The sequence below is a fragment of the Phaenicophaeus curvirostris genome, chromosome 10, assembly GCF_032191515.1.
Source record: "Phaenicophaeus curvirostris isolate KB17595 chromosome 10, BPBGC_Pcur_1.0, whole genome shotgun sequence".
NCBI lineage: Eukaryota > Metazoa > Chordata > Aves > Cuculiformes > Cuculidae > Phaenicophaeus > Phaenicophaeus curvirostris.
This window is the reverse complement of record NC_091401.1, coordinates 25,973,474-25,990,569: the sequence shown is the minus strand read 5'-3', so window position 1 is coordinate 25,990,569 and position 17,096 is coordinate 25,973,474. Positions and strand designations below refer to the sequence as shown.

General features: G+C 53.0%; 1 protein-coding gene across 2 annotated transcripts in view; it reads right to left on the bottom strand.

The window, feature by feature from the left end:
- The window catches only part of HDLBP (high density lipoprotein binding protein), a 39,453-nt gene that overhangs the window by 21,342 nt on the left and 1,015 nt on the right, over positions 1-17,096 (bottom strand). The window contains exons 1-3 of one of the 2 annotated variants that reach the window (XM_069865203.1): positions 4,762-4,832; positions 1,097-1,164; positions 460-572 (exon numbers count right to left, since the gene is read on the bottom strand). In XM_069865203.1, coding sequence (XP_069721304.1) covers positions 460-535 — 76 coding nt within the window. In that variant the 5' untranslated portion in view covers positions 536-572; positions 1,097-1,164; positions 4,762-4,832. Of the gene's footprint in view, positions 1-459; positions 573-1,096; positions 1,165-4,761; positions 4,833-17,096 lie in introns of those variants that run through there. The other variant, XM_069865202.1, reaches the window with a different exon arrangement.

Sequence of the window (17,096 nt, the reverse complement as noted above, 5' to 3'; positions counted from 1 at the left end):
ATTTAGGGGAGAATGGGCTGAGCAGAAAGAATCGGAAGGAACAGAGTAAGGCTGAAGGTGGGAAGGGCATGAGACAAACTTACACCCAGGAGGAAGGTGGAAAGGAGCACTAGAGTTAGGGCAGAGCATCAGGAAAGCCTGTGCCGTGTGTTTGACTCATCGTGCACTGGGCCGTGCCACGTGGGGCAGCTCGCAGCTGGAGGATGGGTGCCAAAACTCATCAGTGAGTTGGTTACTACAGTCATACCAGCACCACATGGAGCGAAGGAAGGACAGGACAGCCCAGCACACCGACCTCATGAGGCTCTCCCATAGCCCAGCGTCCCATGGCTCACAGCACAGCCAGCCAGAACCCTATGGGGATCGGCGGGCTGCCTCCTCCTGGCTCTGAGGAACTGGATGTAGCAAGGAACCTCTCCTGCGCAGTCTGTATTTAGAGGCTCAGCTGTGTGTTCTCACCTTTCACCTGCTGCTGAGCCAGGCCGCTGCGGTGTTCAGCGAAGCTCTCCTGGGTCAAAACTGCCACGGAGCTCATTGTCGACTTCCCACCCACACACAATCCGGGTATGCCACTGCAAGAGACAGAGGTGGCAGCGCCGTTACCAACACCATTACAGATGCACAGAAGTCACTCCAGGAAGACAAAGCTTGTGTTACTGCCCGCTTCCAATCAGCCTCTGGAAAAGCACCCACAGCGCCAGTCAGCTGCCTGATTCTCCTGCTGAACCAGACAGGAACCTGGGGAGGTATTTCCTCACTGCGCAGTGGTCACCAGAGCCACAGCTCATTAAGAAGGCAAAGGATGGGCAACCTAAGAAGGTCACTGGAAAGAGGGACACCAGAAGTTGTTAAAGCAGACTCTAATTAATCTATCATTTATTAATGGTGTAACTTAAACGAGTATCCAAAGGTCTGGAGACCCAGTCCAAGACCACTGTGTGACCCTGGAAAGGAAAGAGAAAGGGCTGCCTCTTCATGGAAAAGACTTCTTGAGGTGCCTGAAGTCCCATTGACTTAGGGGCATGCTCAGAAAGCCGCTCCAATAAGCAGGGGCAGCAGCAGGAAGACCTTTGGCTCTCCCAAAACAAGCACTTACCAGCTAAATGGTCAGTAGCCAGAGAGTCCGTCCTGTACGCTGCCCGTCTGTCAGCCTGCCAGCTTTTGCTTTACAGGGGAAAAAGGAAAAATAAAAAAAAGAGAACAGTATTTATGCGACTGCTCCAAGACAACAGGAAAACACGACACCCCCGTAACTGTAACTTGCACAAGAGCACTGCCAGTCCCTCGTCCCAAACTTGCACCCTATCCAAAACGTTCTCATACCGAGTCACATCTCGCCATGCTTTACCTGTCACGTTTTACTACAGCTACAGGCAACTCTGCTGCTGACTTAAAACTCACAGCAGGAAGCCTGGGTAGTCACTCTTTCATCACACCGGCAGCAAGAGCAGTCACTCAGTATCACGCAAAAAAATACAGGCAATTATTAACAGATGTGCAAGACAGACGTGAAATTTCAGGGTTGCAAGAGCATCAACATCCCAGCAGAGGAGAGCAGCAACCTGAAAACCTGCCAGCCCTGCTGCCATCAGTCAGCAGTTAGGAATGCAGCTCGGTGGAGCCTGGGTGAATCAACACAGACGTCCTCACAGACTCGGGGCCGTCCGCGCACACAGCTGCCGGCCAGTTCACCGCTGCAGTTTTTATTGTAATAAGATCACGCACTGGGCACTGAAATCTGTCTCCAGGCCTAAAGCTGCAAGTCGGAAGGACAAACCCCACGCTGATTTATGTGGACTATTTTAAATGTCGACAGGAGATGCAAATGGGGAAAACCCCACAGCGTCGGTGGGAGGTTTACATCTAATGCATCCGCGGATTTACTGCAAGCGTGTTTAGGAATCCAAGTAACAACGTTAAAGCAGACAGGACACCTGGAGCCCTCCAAAGCAGCTACGTGCGCTCTAGCAGGGCTTGGGCTCTCCTGAAACCCTGTGCCTCTGCCACGGGACACGAGGCCCCTCTCCTATATAAACCCTGCAGAGCTGCTCGGGCCTTCTTTGAACAGCAAACGCAAACCAACAGTTGCCGTTTCCGACCTTCCCATGTGCCAGGAAAGGCTCCCAAAACCACAGCACCGCTGACGTGGCGTCTCGCATCACGCTTAAGTTGTGGCACAGCAAGGGAAGGTGATAGCGGCAGAAGGAAAGGAGGGAAGGACAAGGAGCGCATCAACACAACGGGGCCGTACAAGCCCGACCTGCGCCTCGCTGCACCCTGACTCCAACATCTCTGATCAGGCAACAGCACCTGTGCTATCAAAGCGACAGAGCCAATGGTGCAATTAATCCTGTAACGATCTGCTATGATGAGGCGAGGCAGCAGCTACCTGGACAGAAGGCACCGCAGCTGCAGTGCACAGAAACTCCGCGTGGCCTTGGCTGGTACACGAAAGGGTGGCTAGAAATCTGATCTCGGAGAAATTCCGAGTTCTCCTGGCTGCCCATGGTTACGTGTCCAAAGGACACGGCTGCGCGGCTCAAGCCGCTGCAGAACCAAGGGAAGCGCGTTAGCAGCACGGCACCGTTCCAGACTATTTCAGCAAGGCCTGCGGGTTCGGCCATCGGGTCACGATCGAGGGTGCCACCACCTCACAGCAAGCTGCAAAGAGGAAGCTGGGCAGGAGCGAGGAGCATCCTAGACATCACAAACAGCTGCCAAGAGCCTTCCTAACGGCATGGGTTTGCTTACAGCTCTCCTTTCTCAGGAAAGCACCACCTGGCTCATCTTGCATGTGCTCTGCGCCTTGCGGGATGAGAAGTGAGGGAGCGACACTTGAAATAGTGCCTGCCTGCAAGGCAGAACTTCGAGGCACAGCTGCTGGTTTCGCTGTGTCCACACCAGCTGGAGATCTTCCTCACAGCCTCTATCTCAGAGAAGAGCTGGGCAGCTAAAGAGAATTCTAAAGGCAGCTTTATCCATATGAGTTTCTGCTTCGTCACCCCTACAGCGAGCTAAGAACAAACACTCTTCGTCTCCAATAGCCCCAAAAAATCTAGGATATTGTAGGCCTCAGGGATTCATCTCTGGCCAAAATCAGAGGTGGCCATCAGAACGGTATTTTAAACATAACGTCAAAACCAGGCACGGCATTTGAAGCTCACAGCTCTTCAACTTCCCACTTTTGGTTTTGAAACTAAGGTTACAGCTACGTCACACTAGCGTGAGGCTGACTGGGTCAACAGGTTTGAAACCACCTCGCTTATACCCATCTGTAGCTCTGGCTCTGTGCGCAACAAGAAGTTTCAGAAGTTTAGAGCTCGTTTAAAATAAAGAGAATGAAATCATGCTAAAAATAACCTCCAGCAAGGCCCAGACCTAACCACATGGGAAACGTTTGCATGAAGAGAAACAAAAGCAAAGCCATGAGTTACGTTGCCTATATGGTCTGTACTTGGGGGCAGAAATGCCAGGGATGAGGATTTAAACTGCAGTTAACAAAGGCGTTAGCATGGCATTGATTGTGGGAAATGCAGCCAGGATGGCACATGGCAACGGGGCTGCGTGGCTGGGGACACTGCGCAGGGCAGGGACATCTCTCAGAGGATTGAGTGGTCACGGATAAAAACAATTCCACAGAATCATGGAATGGTTTGGGGTGGAAGGCACCTCAAAACCCATCCAGTCCCACTCCCTGCCACGGGCAGGGACACCTCCCACTGGATCAGGGGCTCCAAGCCCCATCCAACCTGGCCTTGAACCCCTCCAGGGATGGGGCAGCCACCCCTGCTCTGGGCAGCCTGGGCCAGGGCCTCCCCAGCCTCACAGCAAAACATTTCTCACTAAGATCTCATCTCAATCTCCCCTCTTGCAGCTCAAAACCCTTCAGCCTTGTCCTGTCCATGCACTCCCTGATCCAGAGCCCCTCCTCAGATTTCCTGGAGCCCCTTTCAGTGCTGGAAGGTCTCCTCAGAGCCTTCTCTTCTCCAGGCTGAATAACCCTGTCCCCACAGCAGAGGTGCTCCAGCCCTCAGATCATCTCCGTGGCCTCCTCTGGACCTGTTCCAACAGCTCCATCTCCTTCTTACGCTGGAGATTCCAGAGCCGGACGCAGGGCACCAGGTGGGTCTCACAGAGCGGAGCGGAGGGGCAGGATCCTCTCCCTTGCTCTGCTGGCCACGCTTGGACCAGGAACAACTTTTCGATCTGCGGCGTGAGCCCCTCGGAGCGCAGAGAGGGGACAAGCCGCCGGCCACGGGGCGAACGCGCCCGTTTACAGCGGGACACGGCGAGGAGAGCGGGCTGGGCGGTCAGCGCTGACCCGTAGGAGGCTCGAGCTCAAGCGGAGGTGTCGGTGCGGGGAAGCCGAGGCGCGGGGGGCAGGGGAGGCGGCGGGAGGGGCCGGGGGGGGGTGCAGCGCCAGCTCAGCACTGCCGGCTCCGGGCGGGGCGGCGCGGGGCGGGGCGGCGCCCTTAAAGGGACCCGCGGCCGCGCGGCCACCGGGGGGGACGCACCGGGGCCCGAGCGAGGAGAGGAGAGAGAGAGGGGGCACCGGAGCACGGCGGGGAGGGGGAGCGCGTACCGGCAGCGGGAGAGAAACCGGGGCAGGGGCGCGGGGAGAGAGGGGGGAGAGACAGCGGGAGCCGAAGCCGGGGGAGGGAGGGGAGGGCGGCGGGAGCAGGGGGGAGCGGGGACGGGGGGAGGAGGAGGGGAGCGGGGCTCGGCGGCCCCGCTGCCCCCGGCCCGGGGCCCGTGACTCACTCCGGTCGGTCCTTGCTGCTGGGGGAGCGGCGAGCGCCGCCCCGCCGCACATATAGAGCCGCCTCGCCAATCCCCGCCCCGCACGTCAGCGCCGCCCGCCCCGCCGGGGCACCGGGGGACAGCGCCGGCAGCGACCGAGAGCGGGGACCGGGACACGGAGGGCGGAGAAAGAGAGCAAGCCAAGAAGGAGCGAGAGCCTGGGAGGAGAGGGAGAAGGGAACCTGGAGGGAGAGGAGAGGGAGAGCCAGGAGGGAGAGGAAAGAGGAGGGAGCCTGGGAGGGGAAGGGGCCTGGAAGGGAGGAGAGAGAGGAAACTCGGAGAAGGAGAGAGGGAGCCTAGAAGGGGAGGGAGAAGGTGCCTAGAAGGGGAGGGAGAGAGGGAGAAGGAAAAGGAGAGAGGGAGAAGGAAAAGGAGAGAGGGAGAAGGAAAAGGAGAGAGGGAGAAGGAAAAGGAGAGAGGGAGAAGGAAAAGGAGAGAGGGAGAAGGAAAAGGAGAGAGGGAGAAGGAAAAGGAGAGAGGGAGAAGGAAAAGGAGAGAGGGAGAAGGAAAAGGAGAGAGGGAGAAGGAAAAGGAGAGAGGGAGAAGGAAAAGGAGAGAGGAGAAGGAAAAGGAGAGAGGGAGAAGGAAAAGGAGAGAGGGAGAAGGAAAAGGAGAGAGGGAGAAGGAAAAGGAGAGAGGGAGAAGGAAAAGGAGAGAGGGAGAAGGAAAAGGAGAGAGGGAGAAGGAAAAGGAGAGAGGGAGAAGGAAAAGGAGAGAGGGAGAAGGAAAAGGAGAGAGGGAGAAGGAAAAGGAGAGAGGGAGAAGGAAAAGGAGAGAGGGAGAAGGAAAAGGAGAGAGGGAGTGGAAGGAATGGGAGCCTGCAGGGAGAAAGAGAGCAAGCCACGAAGGAGCAAGAGCTCGGGAAGAAAGGGAGAGGGAGAAGGGAACCTGGAGGGAGGAGAGACAGGAGGGAGAGGAAAAAGGAGGAGGGAGAGGGAGCCAGGAGCAAAAGGGAGCCTGAGAGGGGAAGAAGCCTGGAAAGGAGGAGGGAGAGGGAACCTGGAAGGAGAAAGAGTGGAAGGAGACGGAGAGGGGAAAAGGAGAAAGGGAGTGGAAGGAGAAGGAGCCTGGAGGAAGAAAGAGAGCAAGTCAAGAAGAAGCAAGAGCCTGGGAGGAGATGGAGAGCCAGGAGGGAGAGGAAAAGAGAGGAAAGAGAGGGAGCCAGGAAGGGAGGAGGGAGAGGGAACCTGGAAGGAGAAAGAGCGGAAGGAGTGGGAGCCTGGAAGGGGAGGGAGAGGGAAAAGGAGAGAGGGAGTGGAAGGAGAGGGAGCCTACAGGGAGAAAGAGAGCAAGCCAAGAAGGAGCAAGAGCCTGGGAGGAGAGGGAGGAGGGAACCTGGAGGGAGAAGGAGAGCCAGGAGGGAGAGGAAAAATGTAAAAAGAGAGGAAGCCAGGAGCAAAACGGAGCCTGGTAGGGGAAGGAGCCTGGAAAGGAGGAAAGAAAGGGAACCTGGAAGGAAAAGGAGAGGGAGCCAGGAAAGAGCAGGAGCCTGGAAGGGGAGGGAGAGGTAGCCTGGAGGGAGAAGGCCCTGGGAGGCCACACCAGGAGAAGGGGCAAGGGAGGAGCATGATTTAAATAATAATGATAATCATCACCATCATCCCCCTGAGCCCCTCTCCTCATAGCAGTTCCTAATGTGGAAAGGAGGAAGAGCACGGGAAGGGAAAGGCAAGCCCTCCTTCCTGCCCAGAGGATGTTCGTTAAAGTTTGTGCAATATAGATATTTCTAATTATTAGCCCTGCACCCTCAGGGAATCAGGGGGTGGGGGTTTCACATCAGTGTAAAAAAATACATGGAATTTGAACTGATGCTTGCATCAGCTCAGCCTCTGTCCATTTCCCTACACAGGATTAGTTTTCTTCATCATTCCTAACTTGCATTTAGTGACTGGTTTTCTCATTCACACCCTGCACTCCCCCAGACCCTGGCAAACAAAATGCAAACAAAATGCGAAGTCCTGCTTTGTGGAGCACCAACTGCAGAAATCTGAGGTCTTTGGAATAACTGCTTTTGATTACATGCAGTAATTTTTAAAGATATTCATGTGCGATATTTATGGAAACACGGATAGTATTTAGCTTTAAGTAAAATTACAGTTATTATTATCAAATGAGAGCAGGAGGTTTCTCTGTTTCCTCTCTTAATCCTGCAGCTGGGAGGACATCATTAGAACACTTGAACTTTTCAACACAAGCAATTTATCACTGTAAATAAAAACACTCTAGGGGCTGAAATCGGGAAGCACGTTAAAGGGAGGAGGAGAGCAGCCGTCAAGAGCTGAGACTTTGCCCAGGCACTGCGATGATCCATCTCCCCTGCCCTGGCCTCTCCTCAGCGCCCGCTCTGCGAGGACGTGGGGACGCGGGCAGCCGCCACTGCTGCCACGTCACAGGCGCTCCAAGAGCTCGCTCGGGCGCCTCCGATAAAAACGTCCGGGCTGTGCACACCAGCAGCACCCAGCACGGCACTGGCAAGTAGTGACAGGGGGTTCATGCCGAAGCGGAGCTCCAGGGACCTGGGCAAACAGCAGCACCTCCCAGCTTGGGACGCTTTGCTTCCAGGCAGCAGCTGGGAGCACGGGGGAGTCGCCTTCTGGGACTCGGAGCCCAGCGCTGAACCTCGCTCAAGGTGTGCAATGCTTTTCTGGTGCTCTCACTCCCCCGTGTTTAACTCCCCAGCGCAAAGCAGGCAGCCTTCTCTCACCGCTCTCCCTTCACCGTGTCCAATTAGCTCCGACACGGGCAAGTGCTGCGATCCCCAGTGCTGGGGGCCCAGAAGCACATCACAACCCCAGCCCGGAGCACCTTCCTGAAACACCCCTTCCCTTCTACCTCATCACCTGGTTCAGCAGGGGCCCTGGTTCCCTGGGGATGTGCCACCCTGTGCCTACGGGACAACCGCCTGCCCCTCTCTGGCTCTACGGAGCGCTAGGGTTGGATGGACACAATCCGCTTCTGGCTTTTATCACAGCTTCAGCTCCAGCACTGTTTGAGGGAATCTTCCCCACCAGTTTCTGTGGCTCTGCCTTTATTTGCAGGTTCAAGTTGCGGGAGGGAAGCTCCCCAGGCCCAGAAGGTGCTGGAAGGTCTAGAGCATCTCACTGCATGCCACCCTCAAATAATGATTCCTGCTGAAGGAAATCTGCTACTGGCTGTTCTCCTTAGCGGAAGGCCTTCCACAGGGAATAGGGCAGTGGGGGCAGAGCTGAACTTTCCCCCCACGTTCGTTAGGATAGAAGCATCCTATAGAAGGACAAAGGCACACTTAGAGGGTACTAGGAGGCCAATTTCAAGTTGCCACTCCTCCTGCCAGCCACATCGCACCTTGTCCCTCCTCTTCAACAACACAATGGGGTACAGGCAGAGAGAGTTCAGGAAGGGCTCCCCAGTGCTACCAGCCCATAGGTGCAACTTCACATGGAAAATGGGATGCTTGTCATGGAGATGGGTGTAAAATGGCTCCTCTATGAGCCAGGAGCAGGAATTTTTGGCAGGAGACAGAAGGAGGTACCCAGCCCCTAGGCAGACACCAACCTACCCCTCTTTCTCCAGCATCCCAGAGCCTGGCAGCACTAGAACACACCCTGGTTTCACCACTTGTGAGAACAACTGGAGAGGAAGCCTCCCAAGGAGAGCACTGACTGACAGGGTGAGGGATTGGGCAATACATGGTTTCCATGGCTTATCCAACCGGCAGCTCCTATCATCGGGCACAGGGAGGACAGAAGTGGGACGCCAGCAAAAATACGAATCATACACAGATAAAACTCAGACAGCAGAGGTTTAGGGGTTGGTTTTGGGGAACATGTGTTCACCAGTGTGAAAGGAAAGGTGGAAGAGTTAAGTTTTCCACAGTCATCCCATGCCAGGACTCCCAGGGGAGGGAGAGAAAACTTGCAGCTCCTTAAACTGCTGGAGCAAGGACCACAAAAAGGCTGGTCTTTCCTGGCCCTAAACTGAGCTAGGATTCTGCAGAGGATTTCTTCTAGCCTGCTCTCATTTTCTGTTGTAAGACATCTCTATTTTCCCTGCCAGAAACTACAAGCCTTATTTGGAAAGCAACCCAAGTTGTGCTCCAAAGAGTGCGTGCTGTGACTTTATTTCCTGTTAAACACAACTCCAGATTTCTAAAACTGTACAAATCAGCACCTTCTTTGTGCTCATCCCACATGCTGAAGTCAGAGAAGACCACAGAAGAACTGCCCCTCAAAGCATCTGTCTCAGCACATCCTTCATCAGTGCCACGAGGGCTGGATCAGTGGTTGGACTCCATGATCATAGAGTCATGGAACGGTTTGGGTTGGAAGGGACCTCAAAGCCCATCCAGTCCCACCCCTGCCATGGGCAGGGACACCTCCCACTGGATCAGGGGCTCCATGCCCCATCCAGCCTGGCCTTGAACCCCTCCAGGGATGGGGCAGCCACCCCTGCTCTGGGCAGCCTGGGCCAGGACCTCCACGCCCTCAGCGTGAAGAATCTCTTCCTAATGTCTTATGTCAGTCTTCCCCCTTCCTATTTAAAGCCATTCCCCCTCGTCCTATCACTCCATGTCTCTGTAATGAGAACAGGTAGAAAGAGAGAAAACTCTGCTTGAGCCTATGTGCTAATCCCAACTCCAGCCATTTAGTTCTATTGTGGAAAAGGGAGGGAGGTGGAAGGAGGATGAGCGACTGCATGTGTTTGTCTCCCACGAGACCTGGGTGGTACAAACACATGGTCCTGGGGGAGCACAGCACCGCTCGCCTGTCTCCTGGCGCACCCGCACTGTTTATCCAGGGCGATTCTCTGGCACAAGCAGGAGCTGACCTGACACTGAAGGACGGTGACCAACCTCAGCAAGCCTCCCAGGCCAAACCGGCTGCAAAAGGACTTATTTCTTTCCTGGGCACACTGACAATAAAATTATGCAATTGTCAGTGAGCAAACAATACACACACTGCCATCCCCAGACTGTCACGGGGTGCTCTATAAAAATGGGCAAGCACAGCAGGTAGGAAGAATCATGGAATGGTTTGTGTTGGAAGGGAACTCAAAGCCCATCCAGTCCCACCCCTGCCATGGGCAGGGACACCTCCCACTGGATCAGGGGCTCCAAGCCCCATCCAACCTGGCCTTGAACCCCTCCAGGGATGGGGCAGCCGCCCCTGCTCTGGGCAACCTGGGCCAGGGCCTCCCCACCCTCATTATGAAGAGTTTCTTCCTAATGTCTAATCTAAATCTTCCCCCTTCCAATTTAAAGCCATTTAAAGCAGAATGCCCTCCATCACTCTGCTGGCCACATTTTGAACAGGAGCAACTTTACTTGTGTGGTCAGAGCTCTCACGTGAACCAGGAGCTTCAGGCCCTCAGATTCAGAGGGGAAAGGCTGGTAGCGAAGGGGTGGATATGCCCACTTTACACTGGGACGCTGTGAGAAAACTGGTTTCAGTGGTTAATGCAGACCAACCAGACAAGAGGCTCAAGCTCTCCATTTAAGTTTTGCTTCCAGTGTGGTGAATTGATCAGCAAAATTCTCTCAGCTGCCCTGGCTGTGCACACACAGCACCCTTGGTTTACTCTGCGGACTCAATATTTCATTTTGGGCTGTTCAGAACGTTGCGATCCTGGGATGCCAGGTGCTGTGACAAAACAAATGCCATTTCAGAGCCAAAGAAGAAAATCAATGGACAGTTTAATAAAATCAATCCAAAAGCAAAGCAAAAGGAAGGCACATAGCACAGGTCAGAGTCCATCCTTCCACTTACACTGGAAGAGAAATCTGATTGTTTAACACAAATTTAGGTTTCCAGAGAAGTCAGGATTTCAAACAACCAAGATAAAACGGAATGAGACGAAAACATTCAGACCAAGAGTGACTGAGGTGAATTTCCCACCTGTATTTCAGAGACGGTTATCAGCAAATTTAGGAACTGAAAAGGTTCTCAAAGCAAATTTCAGGTTCTTGGCATAGGAGAGACAATAAACACTGAAAAGGAATACTTTAGAACACAAATGACATTAAGTACCTTTCTGTGACGCTTTATAGTTTCACAGTAAAGCAAAACACTGACTTGACTCAAGATTGGGAAGAGAGATTTGGAAAAGTTTCCTGATACTTTGCCTGGAAAGCAGCACTAGCACAGAGCAGCAGCCGTGAAGGAAGTCACAGGACTCCAGAACCTCTGACAGCCAGAGGGGTCAAGTCCTGAAGCCCAAGTCCACACTCCTGCTCGAAGCTGGACCAGATCAGGGCACTCAGGGCGTTCTTCAGTCAGATCTTGAAAGCCTGTAGAGCTGCGCAAGCTTTCTTGGCAACCTATTCCAGTATCCAACTGTCCTGACAGCAAACAGTGTTCCTTATTTTGCAATCAGAACCTTTCATTTCCATTTGGCTATTCATGCTGACCTGAACACTTTTCCCTCCGCGTGCTCCTCACACCCAGGTTCTCTCGGCACAGCACTGCAGCTCAGCTCCTGCTCAGCTCGCACTGCACAAACACCTCCCGCACACAGGTAGCTGAGAGCTCCTTCCCAAAGCCTGCCCGGACACTTGCAGGGAAATATCCCAATGACCATGGACAGGAAGGTTGCAGAGGTACCACAAAACAAAGCCCACACCATCGCCTGTCTCCTCTCCAAAAGGGACCTTCCATAAAATCACAGAACTATTTGGTTGGAAAAGATCTTTGAGAACGAGTCCAACCATACCTGTCCACTACAAAACCAGATCCCTGAGCACCTCATCCACCTGGCTTTTAAACCCCTCCAGCCATGGGGACTCAATCCTCTCCCTGTGCAGCGTCTGCCAGGGCCCCAGAACCCTCTCCATGAGGAAATTTTTCCCAGTATCTAATCTGAACCTGCTCTGGCACAACTTGAGGCCCTTTACTCTCCTCCTATCGCCCATCACTTGGGAGAAGAGACCAACACCCACCTCACCACAACCTCCTCCCTGGGAGGTGTAGAGAGCAATGAGGTCTCCCCTCAGCCTCCTTTTCTCCAGGCTAAACACCCCCAGGTCCCTCAGCTGCCTGTCATAACCGTGTTCGCCAGTCCCTTCCCCGGTTCCATTCCTGTTCTCCGGACACACTCCAGTCCCTCAACGTCCTTCCCTTCGCCCTCCCTTGGCTGCCCGGCTCAGTTCCGTTGTTTACCTTTGCAGCGTTCCTGCTCCCACTCCCTTGGTGATTGCAATGTCAAATGAACACGTGGCAGGAGGGGTTCATGGGGTTTTCTGAGGTGTTGCCAGCAGCTCTCAGGCACTACCTGGCACGTAGCTCGGAAAGGCGAGGGACCTGCAAGCCCTGCACTCACCCTTTCTCAGAGTAAGTGTAACGTATTTGGAGAACGCAAAGCTGCCGGCTCCCTCGGCTCCAGCCCATCCCTGCCCAGCTCCTCTGCTCCCCAGCACCCTCCCATGCTCAAGCAGATGGTTTGCAGGGCAGGATTTAAGGACAGTTCATACAGACAACCGCTGCTTCTTGCCACAGGAACTCTGTTAAATATGTACTGCAAATGGAAAATAAAAAAAAGAGGCAAACTCACTGCAACATTCTCAAGGGAGCAGGGGGAGAATTTGCAACTTCAGCATGGAACCTGTAAATATACATTTATTTTCGCTTGGTTCGCTTGGTTTTCTTTTTTTTCCCAGTCTTGCTAAAATTGGTATTGGAGGGAAAAGCCTCAGCAAGGCTCCTTGACAGAAGATTCCTCAGTTGCTGATGTTTATTGGCTATGGAAGCTGAAGAGAACACCAGAGCTCCACTTCATAAACTTCCTAGGCACTCCTGGATGTTTTCCTCCAGGTTCCACCCCTCATACCCCAGGCTTTCCCAAAACTCTCCAATTCTGCAGGACTTTTTGTTTATTTCTATCTTTCGGTTACAATAAGCAGCTTGAAAATACAGCCCAGAAAAGTTACTGTGACAAACAACAACTTCAAAAGAATAAAATAATGAAAACCCACAGGGAGGCAGCACTTCGCTTGGAGAGGGAAAGAACGATTTAAAATTGGAGAAAAAAAAAATAAAAATCTTGAGTTTGGCTTCAATTCCTTTGAAAAGGCACTGATTCAGATTCAGGAGCAACACTGGGACCCTCGCTGTTTAAGCCCAGCCTTGCCTTTGTCCTATTCATAGCCCATGCAACAGGGGCTCAGCGTATCCGCAGCCAGGCGCTAATTCCTAATCTCCACCAGCCCAAGCAAAAGGCTCTTCGTGTGTTACAGAATCACATCACGGTGATCCGAGCTGACAGTGAAAACCCAGCCAGCTTTCCCTCCCAGCTCCGAGCCTGCTGGGAACAGAGAGCGTGCAAGAACACCGAGTAGAACTAGCTGCACTAAATATTATTTAACATTTTAAATTTCTCATAGCTGAGCCGTTGCCGGGCTCACCCTGCTCACCTTGGAGCTGAGCAAGAAGTGCGCTCGCCGCCAAAAAGGCCAATCACATTCTGGGCTGCAAAAAGCAGTGTGGCCAGCAGGGCAAGGGAGGGGATTCTGCTCCTCGAGACCTCACCTGGAGCCTGCGTCCAACATAAGGAAAAGATGGAGCTGTTGGAACGGGTCCAGAGGAGGCCATGGAGATGATCCAAGGGCTGGAGCACCTCTGCTATAAGGACAGGCTGAGAGAGTTGGGGTTGTTCAGCATGGAGAAGGCTGCAGGGAGACCTTAGAGCAGCTTCCAGTGCTGAAAGGGGCTCCAGGAAAGCTGGGGAGGGATCTTTTACAAGGGCCTGGAGTGACCGGACAAGGGGAAATGGCTTTAAATTGGAAGGGGGAAGATTTAGATGAAATTCTTCCCAATGAAAGTGGGGAGGCCCTGTTCAAGGCCAGGCTGGATGGTGCTTGGAGCAGCCTGGGCCAGTGGGAGGTGTCCCTGCCCGTGGCAGGGGTGGGACTGGATGTGCTTTGAGGTCCCTTCCACCACAAACTACCCCATGATTTTATGATCCTACCAGTGAAAAATCTTTAGTAGTGAAGATGCAACCGCTGCTGAAAAATGGTTCCAGACGTCGTGCTGCTGGGTGTGAGGGAATCCCGCGCTGCTTCCATTTTGCATCAAATTCCATTTTACTTCACAATTAAATTAAACAGAGTCATCTCAGCAAGGTCGCATGAATGTTTCTGTGCTGTTCAGTCATCTCCAAGGCAAAACTTTTCCTGTGAATCACCACTTTGTGGTGTCTTACAGCTATTGGGCCCATTCCTTCCCTTTTTCCGGTGCTGTTTTTCCATTGAAGTCAAACTCGTTACGATTTCCTCTCACCCAGCCTTTCGCAGCCCTTCTTTTCTCTCAGGTTTCTGTGTCCACTGCTTTCCCAGCACCTCTGTTGAGACTCCAGCCGGATGCAGCTCCTCGCAGGGTGCCACGCTTCCGTGCTGCCTCGGGAAGCCAGCCAGCTCCCGCTGCGGACGGTTGTAGCCAAGGCTGGCCCTGGCACCACCTGGCCACCAGACCCACATGGCCCTGCTGCTCCCGAACCTGCTCCCAGGGCCACGCGCTGCTCCTGCTGGGGCCAAAGCCTCCTTCCCAAGCCCAGCAACCACAAAGGAGCCGCTGAAAAGACTACACTGAAGCAAGAGCATCACTAAGATCCCAAGCGCAGCGTCACGTTTCTGCCCCCTCTGCCATTCCGCAGCACGCAGAAACCCAAGCAGCTTCATTCTATCCAAACACGCAGGTAAACGCAGACCCTGAAGCGACCCAGGCAGCCCTCCCTACAGCACAGGAACACATGGACGCAAACCAGAGTGACTGAGATTAAACCAAGCGGGCTTTTTGAACCAGTTGAAGGCAAGAATTTAGTACTGTGAGGTATGAATAGACTTATATTTTATATAAATATGTCTTTAAATTGGAAAGGGGAAGATTTAGACTAGCAGAGACACAGGTTGGTTACCCACACTTGCACAGCAGCACAATCCTAAGGGCATTTGTACCAGCTTAACATGCTCCACAGGCAAAGGGAAGAGCATGTTTTGGGAAAGGAGATATCAGTTTGAATGCTGTAACCAATAAAATTCCTCTGCAAACGTGTAAACTGCCCAGGCCAGCACGTCTGGGCTGGCTCTCTGCTGATAAAGGATATGGAATCCAAGGTTACAGACCTCTCTTCTCACAGGCCACACTGTATCAGAAGCAGCTGGATGCAAACCAGAAGCTGCTGGACTGAGAACAATTGCTCGGATCCTACCCAAACAAATTATTGTGGTTACCATTCTGCTACATAACATAATGATACCAGTGAGATCAAATTCCAGATCCAGGCGAAATCTCTTCCCTCGTCATAACAAGTCATATGAGAGGCGGCTGAGAGACCGGGGGCTGTTTAGCCTGGAGGAGGCTGAGGGGAGACCTCATCGCTCTCTGCAACTGCCTGAAAGGTTGTGGTGAGGTGGGTGCTGGGCTCTGCTCCCAAGTGACAGGCAATAGGATGAGAAGAAACGGTGTCAAGTTGTGCCAGGGCAGGGTTAGATTAGATATTGTGACAATTTTTTTCACAGAAAGGGTTCTCAGGCCCTGGCAGAGGCTGCCCAGGAGGTGCTGGAATCCCCAGCCCTGGAGGGATTTCACAGGCTGGTGGATGAGGGGCTCAGGGATCTAGTTTAGTTGTGGACAGGCACGGTTGGACTCAATGATCTCAAAGGTCTTTTCCAACCAAGAGATTTAAAAATCCTACTCCAGAGAAGCAAGAACAATGAAAGTGGGGAACATCATAACCTTCAATACATGAGTAGTATCCCAATTTTTTCACTTTTCCAGGCAGAATTGGGGGAGCAGAGGCAAAGAAGGCAACAAGAAATCAACTTAACTTGCACCAAAGGAGGAGACAGGAACATGTGTCACACTATCAGGAGCGAAACCCAGGAACAACGGATACAGGACAAACACAGAGCTTTCTTAACTTCTTCTTAACTTCAGTAACTGCTTCTGAACTTCCGTAACTGCTTCTCACAAGCCACTTGGAAAACTGCCTTTGCAGATCGATCCAGGCGTGCTGCATCCTGAGCAGCAAAGCTCAGAGCAGACAGTTACACCACCTCTTGCACCTGACATTTACAGACCTTCACATACTGTTCTGTCTGCATCTAGCAAGAGCTTCTCCTGATCTGTGAAAAACCAAATTCCTGTGGGTGTTTTTGGAAGGAAGAGATTGGGGTGTTTTGTGGCTTGAGCATACGGGTTGCCTAACCTAGAATCTGGGCACAAAAATCCACGTACAAACAGGACGAGTGCTTTTTCTAGCAGCTTTACCAGAAACAGCTACAAACTACAATACTGCTTCCTCTCCTGCCACTGATGTACATTCCCCTACCAGAAGGAGCCATATCCAACCCACCTATGAAATGATATACAGAACATCACTTTCCAGTCTGGCTTGGGGGAAAAAAAAGCCATTATGCCATCTGTAAAATTATCAGAATTCTAACTGAAAGCAATCATGTAACATCGGGATAGCAACAGCAGGGAAAACGGAGACTAAACCATCAGGCAGCAGCTTGACTTGCTTTACTAAACAGAAAACATGCAATAAAGCCATATTGCACATAACAGCGAGCAGAATTTACTGTCATTACACCACAGCACAGAAGTGACTCCTTCAGACTCCCCAGGATCGAGTGTCTCTAACCTTCACTTCCAAGCCACAGACTTGCGAACTGGGATTCAAATTCTAACCTAGAGCTGTGAACACAAGAACCCTGGCTCATCTTATCACGGAATGAGTTGGGTTGGAAGGGACCTCAAAGCCCATCGAGTCCCACCCCTGCCATGGGCAGGGACACCTCCCACTGGATCAGGGGCTCCAAGCCCCATCCAACCTGGCCCTGAACCCCTCCAGGGATGGGGCAGCCACCCCTGCTGGTAATTGATATTGCTGTAACTGACATTTCCAGCACGACCTGCTCTGGCTTCTTGCCTGTTAGCGGCAGGGATTGCTGTTGCCAGTCGGGAATCCTGCCTGCTGCGTGGGGAAGGCTGGCGTGGGAAGCGCTACTCATCACATATTGAGCCAATTCAGCTGCAGCCAAGCAGGGCCTGAGGATCGCCACCTCCCCGCACTGAACCCTCTTCAGAGGGGAAATTTAGATGAAATATTAAGGAGAAACGTTTTGCTGTAAGGACGGGGAGGCCCTATCCCAGGTTGCCCAGAGCAGGGGTGGCTGCCCCATCCCTAGAGGGGTTCAAGGCCAGGTTGGATGGGGCTTGGAGCACCTGATGCAGTGGGAGGACCATAAATCCTGCACGAACACTGCAGGGTGGGCAGAACCCCAAGCCTCTAAGCTCCCGGGACCCCCTGCTCCTCGGGCCCGG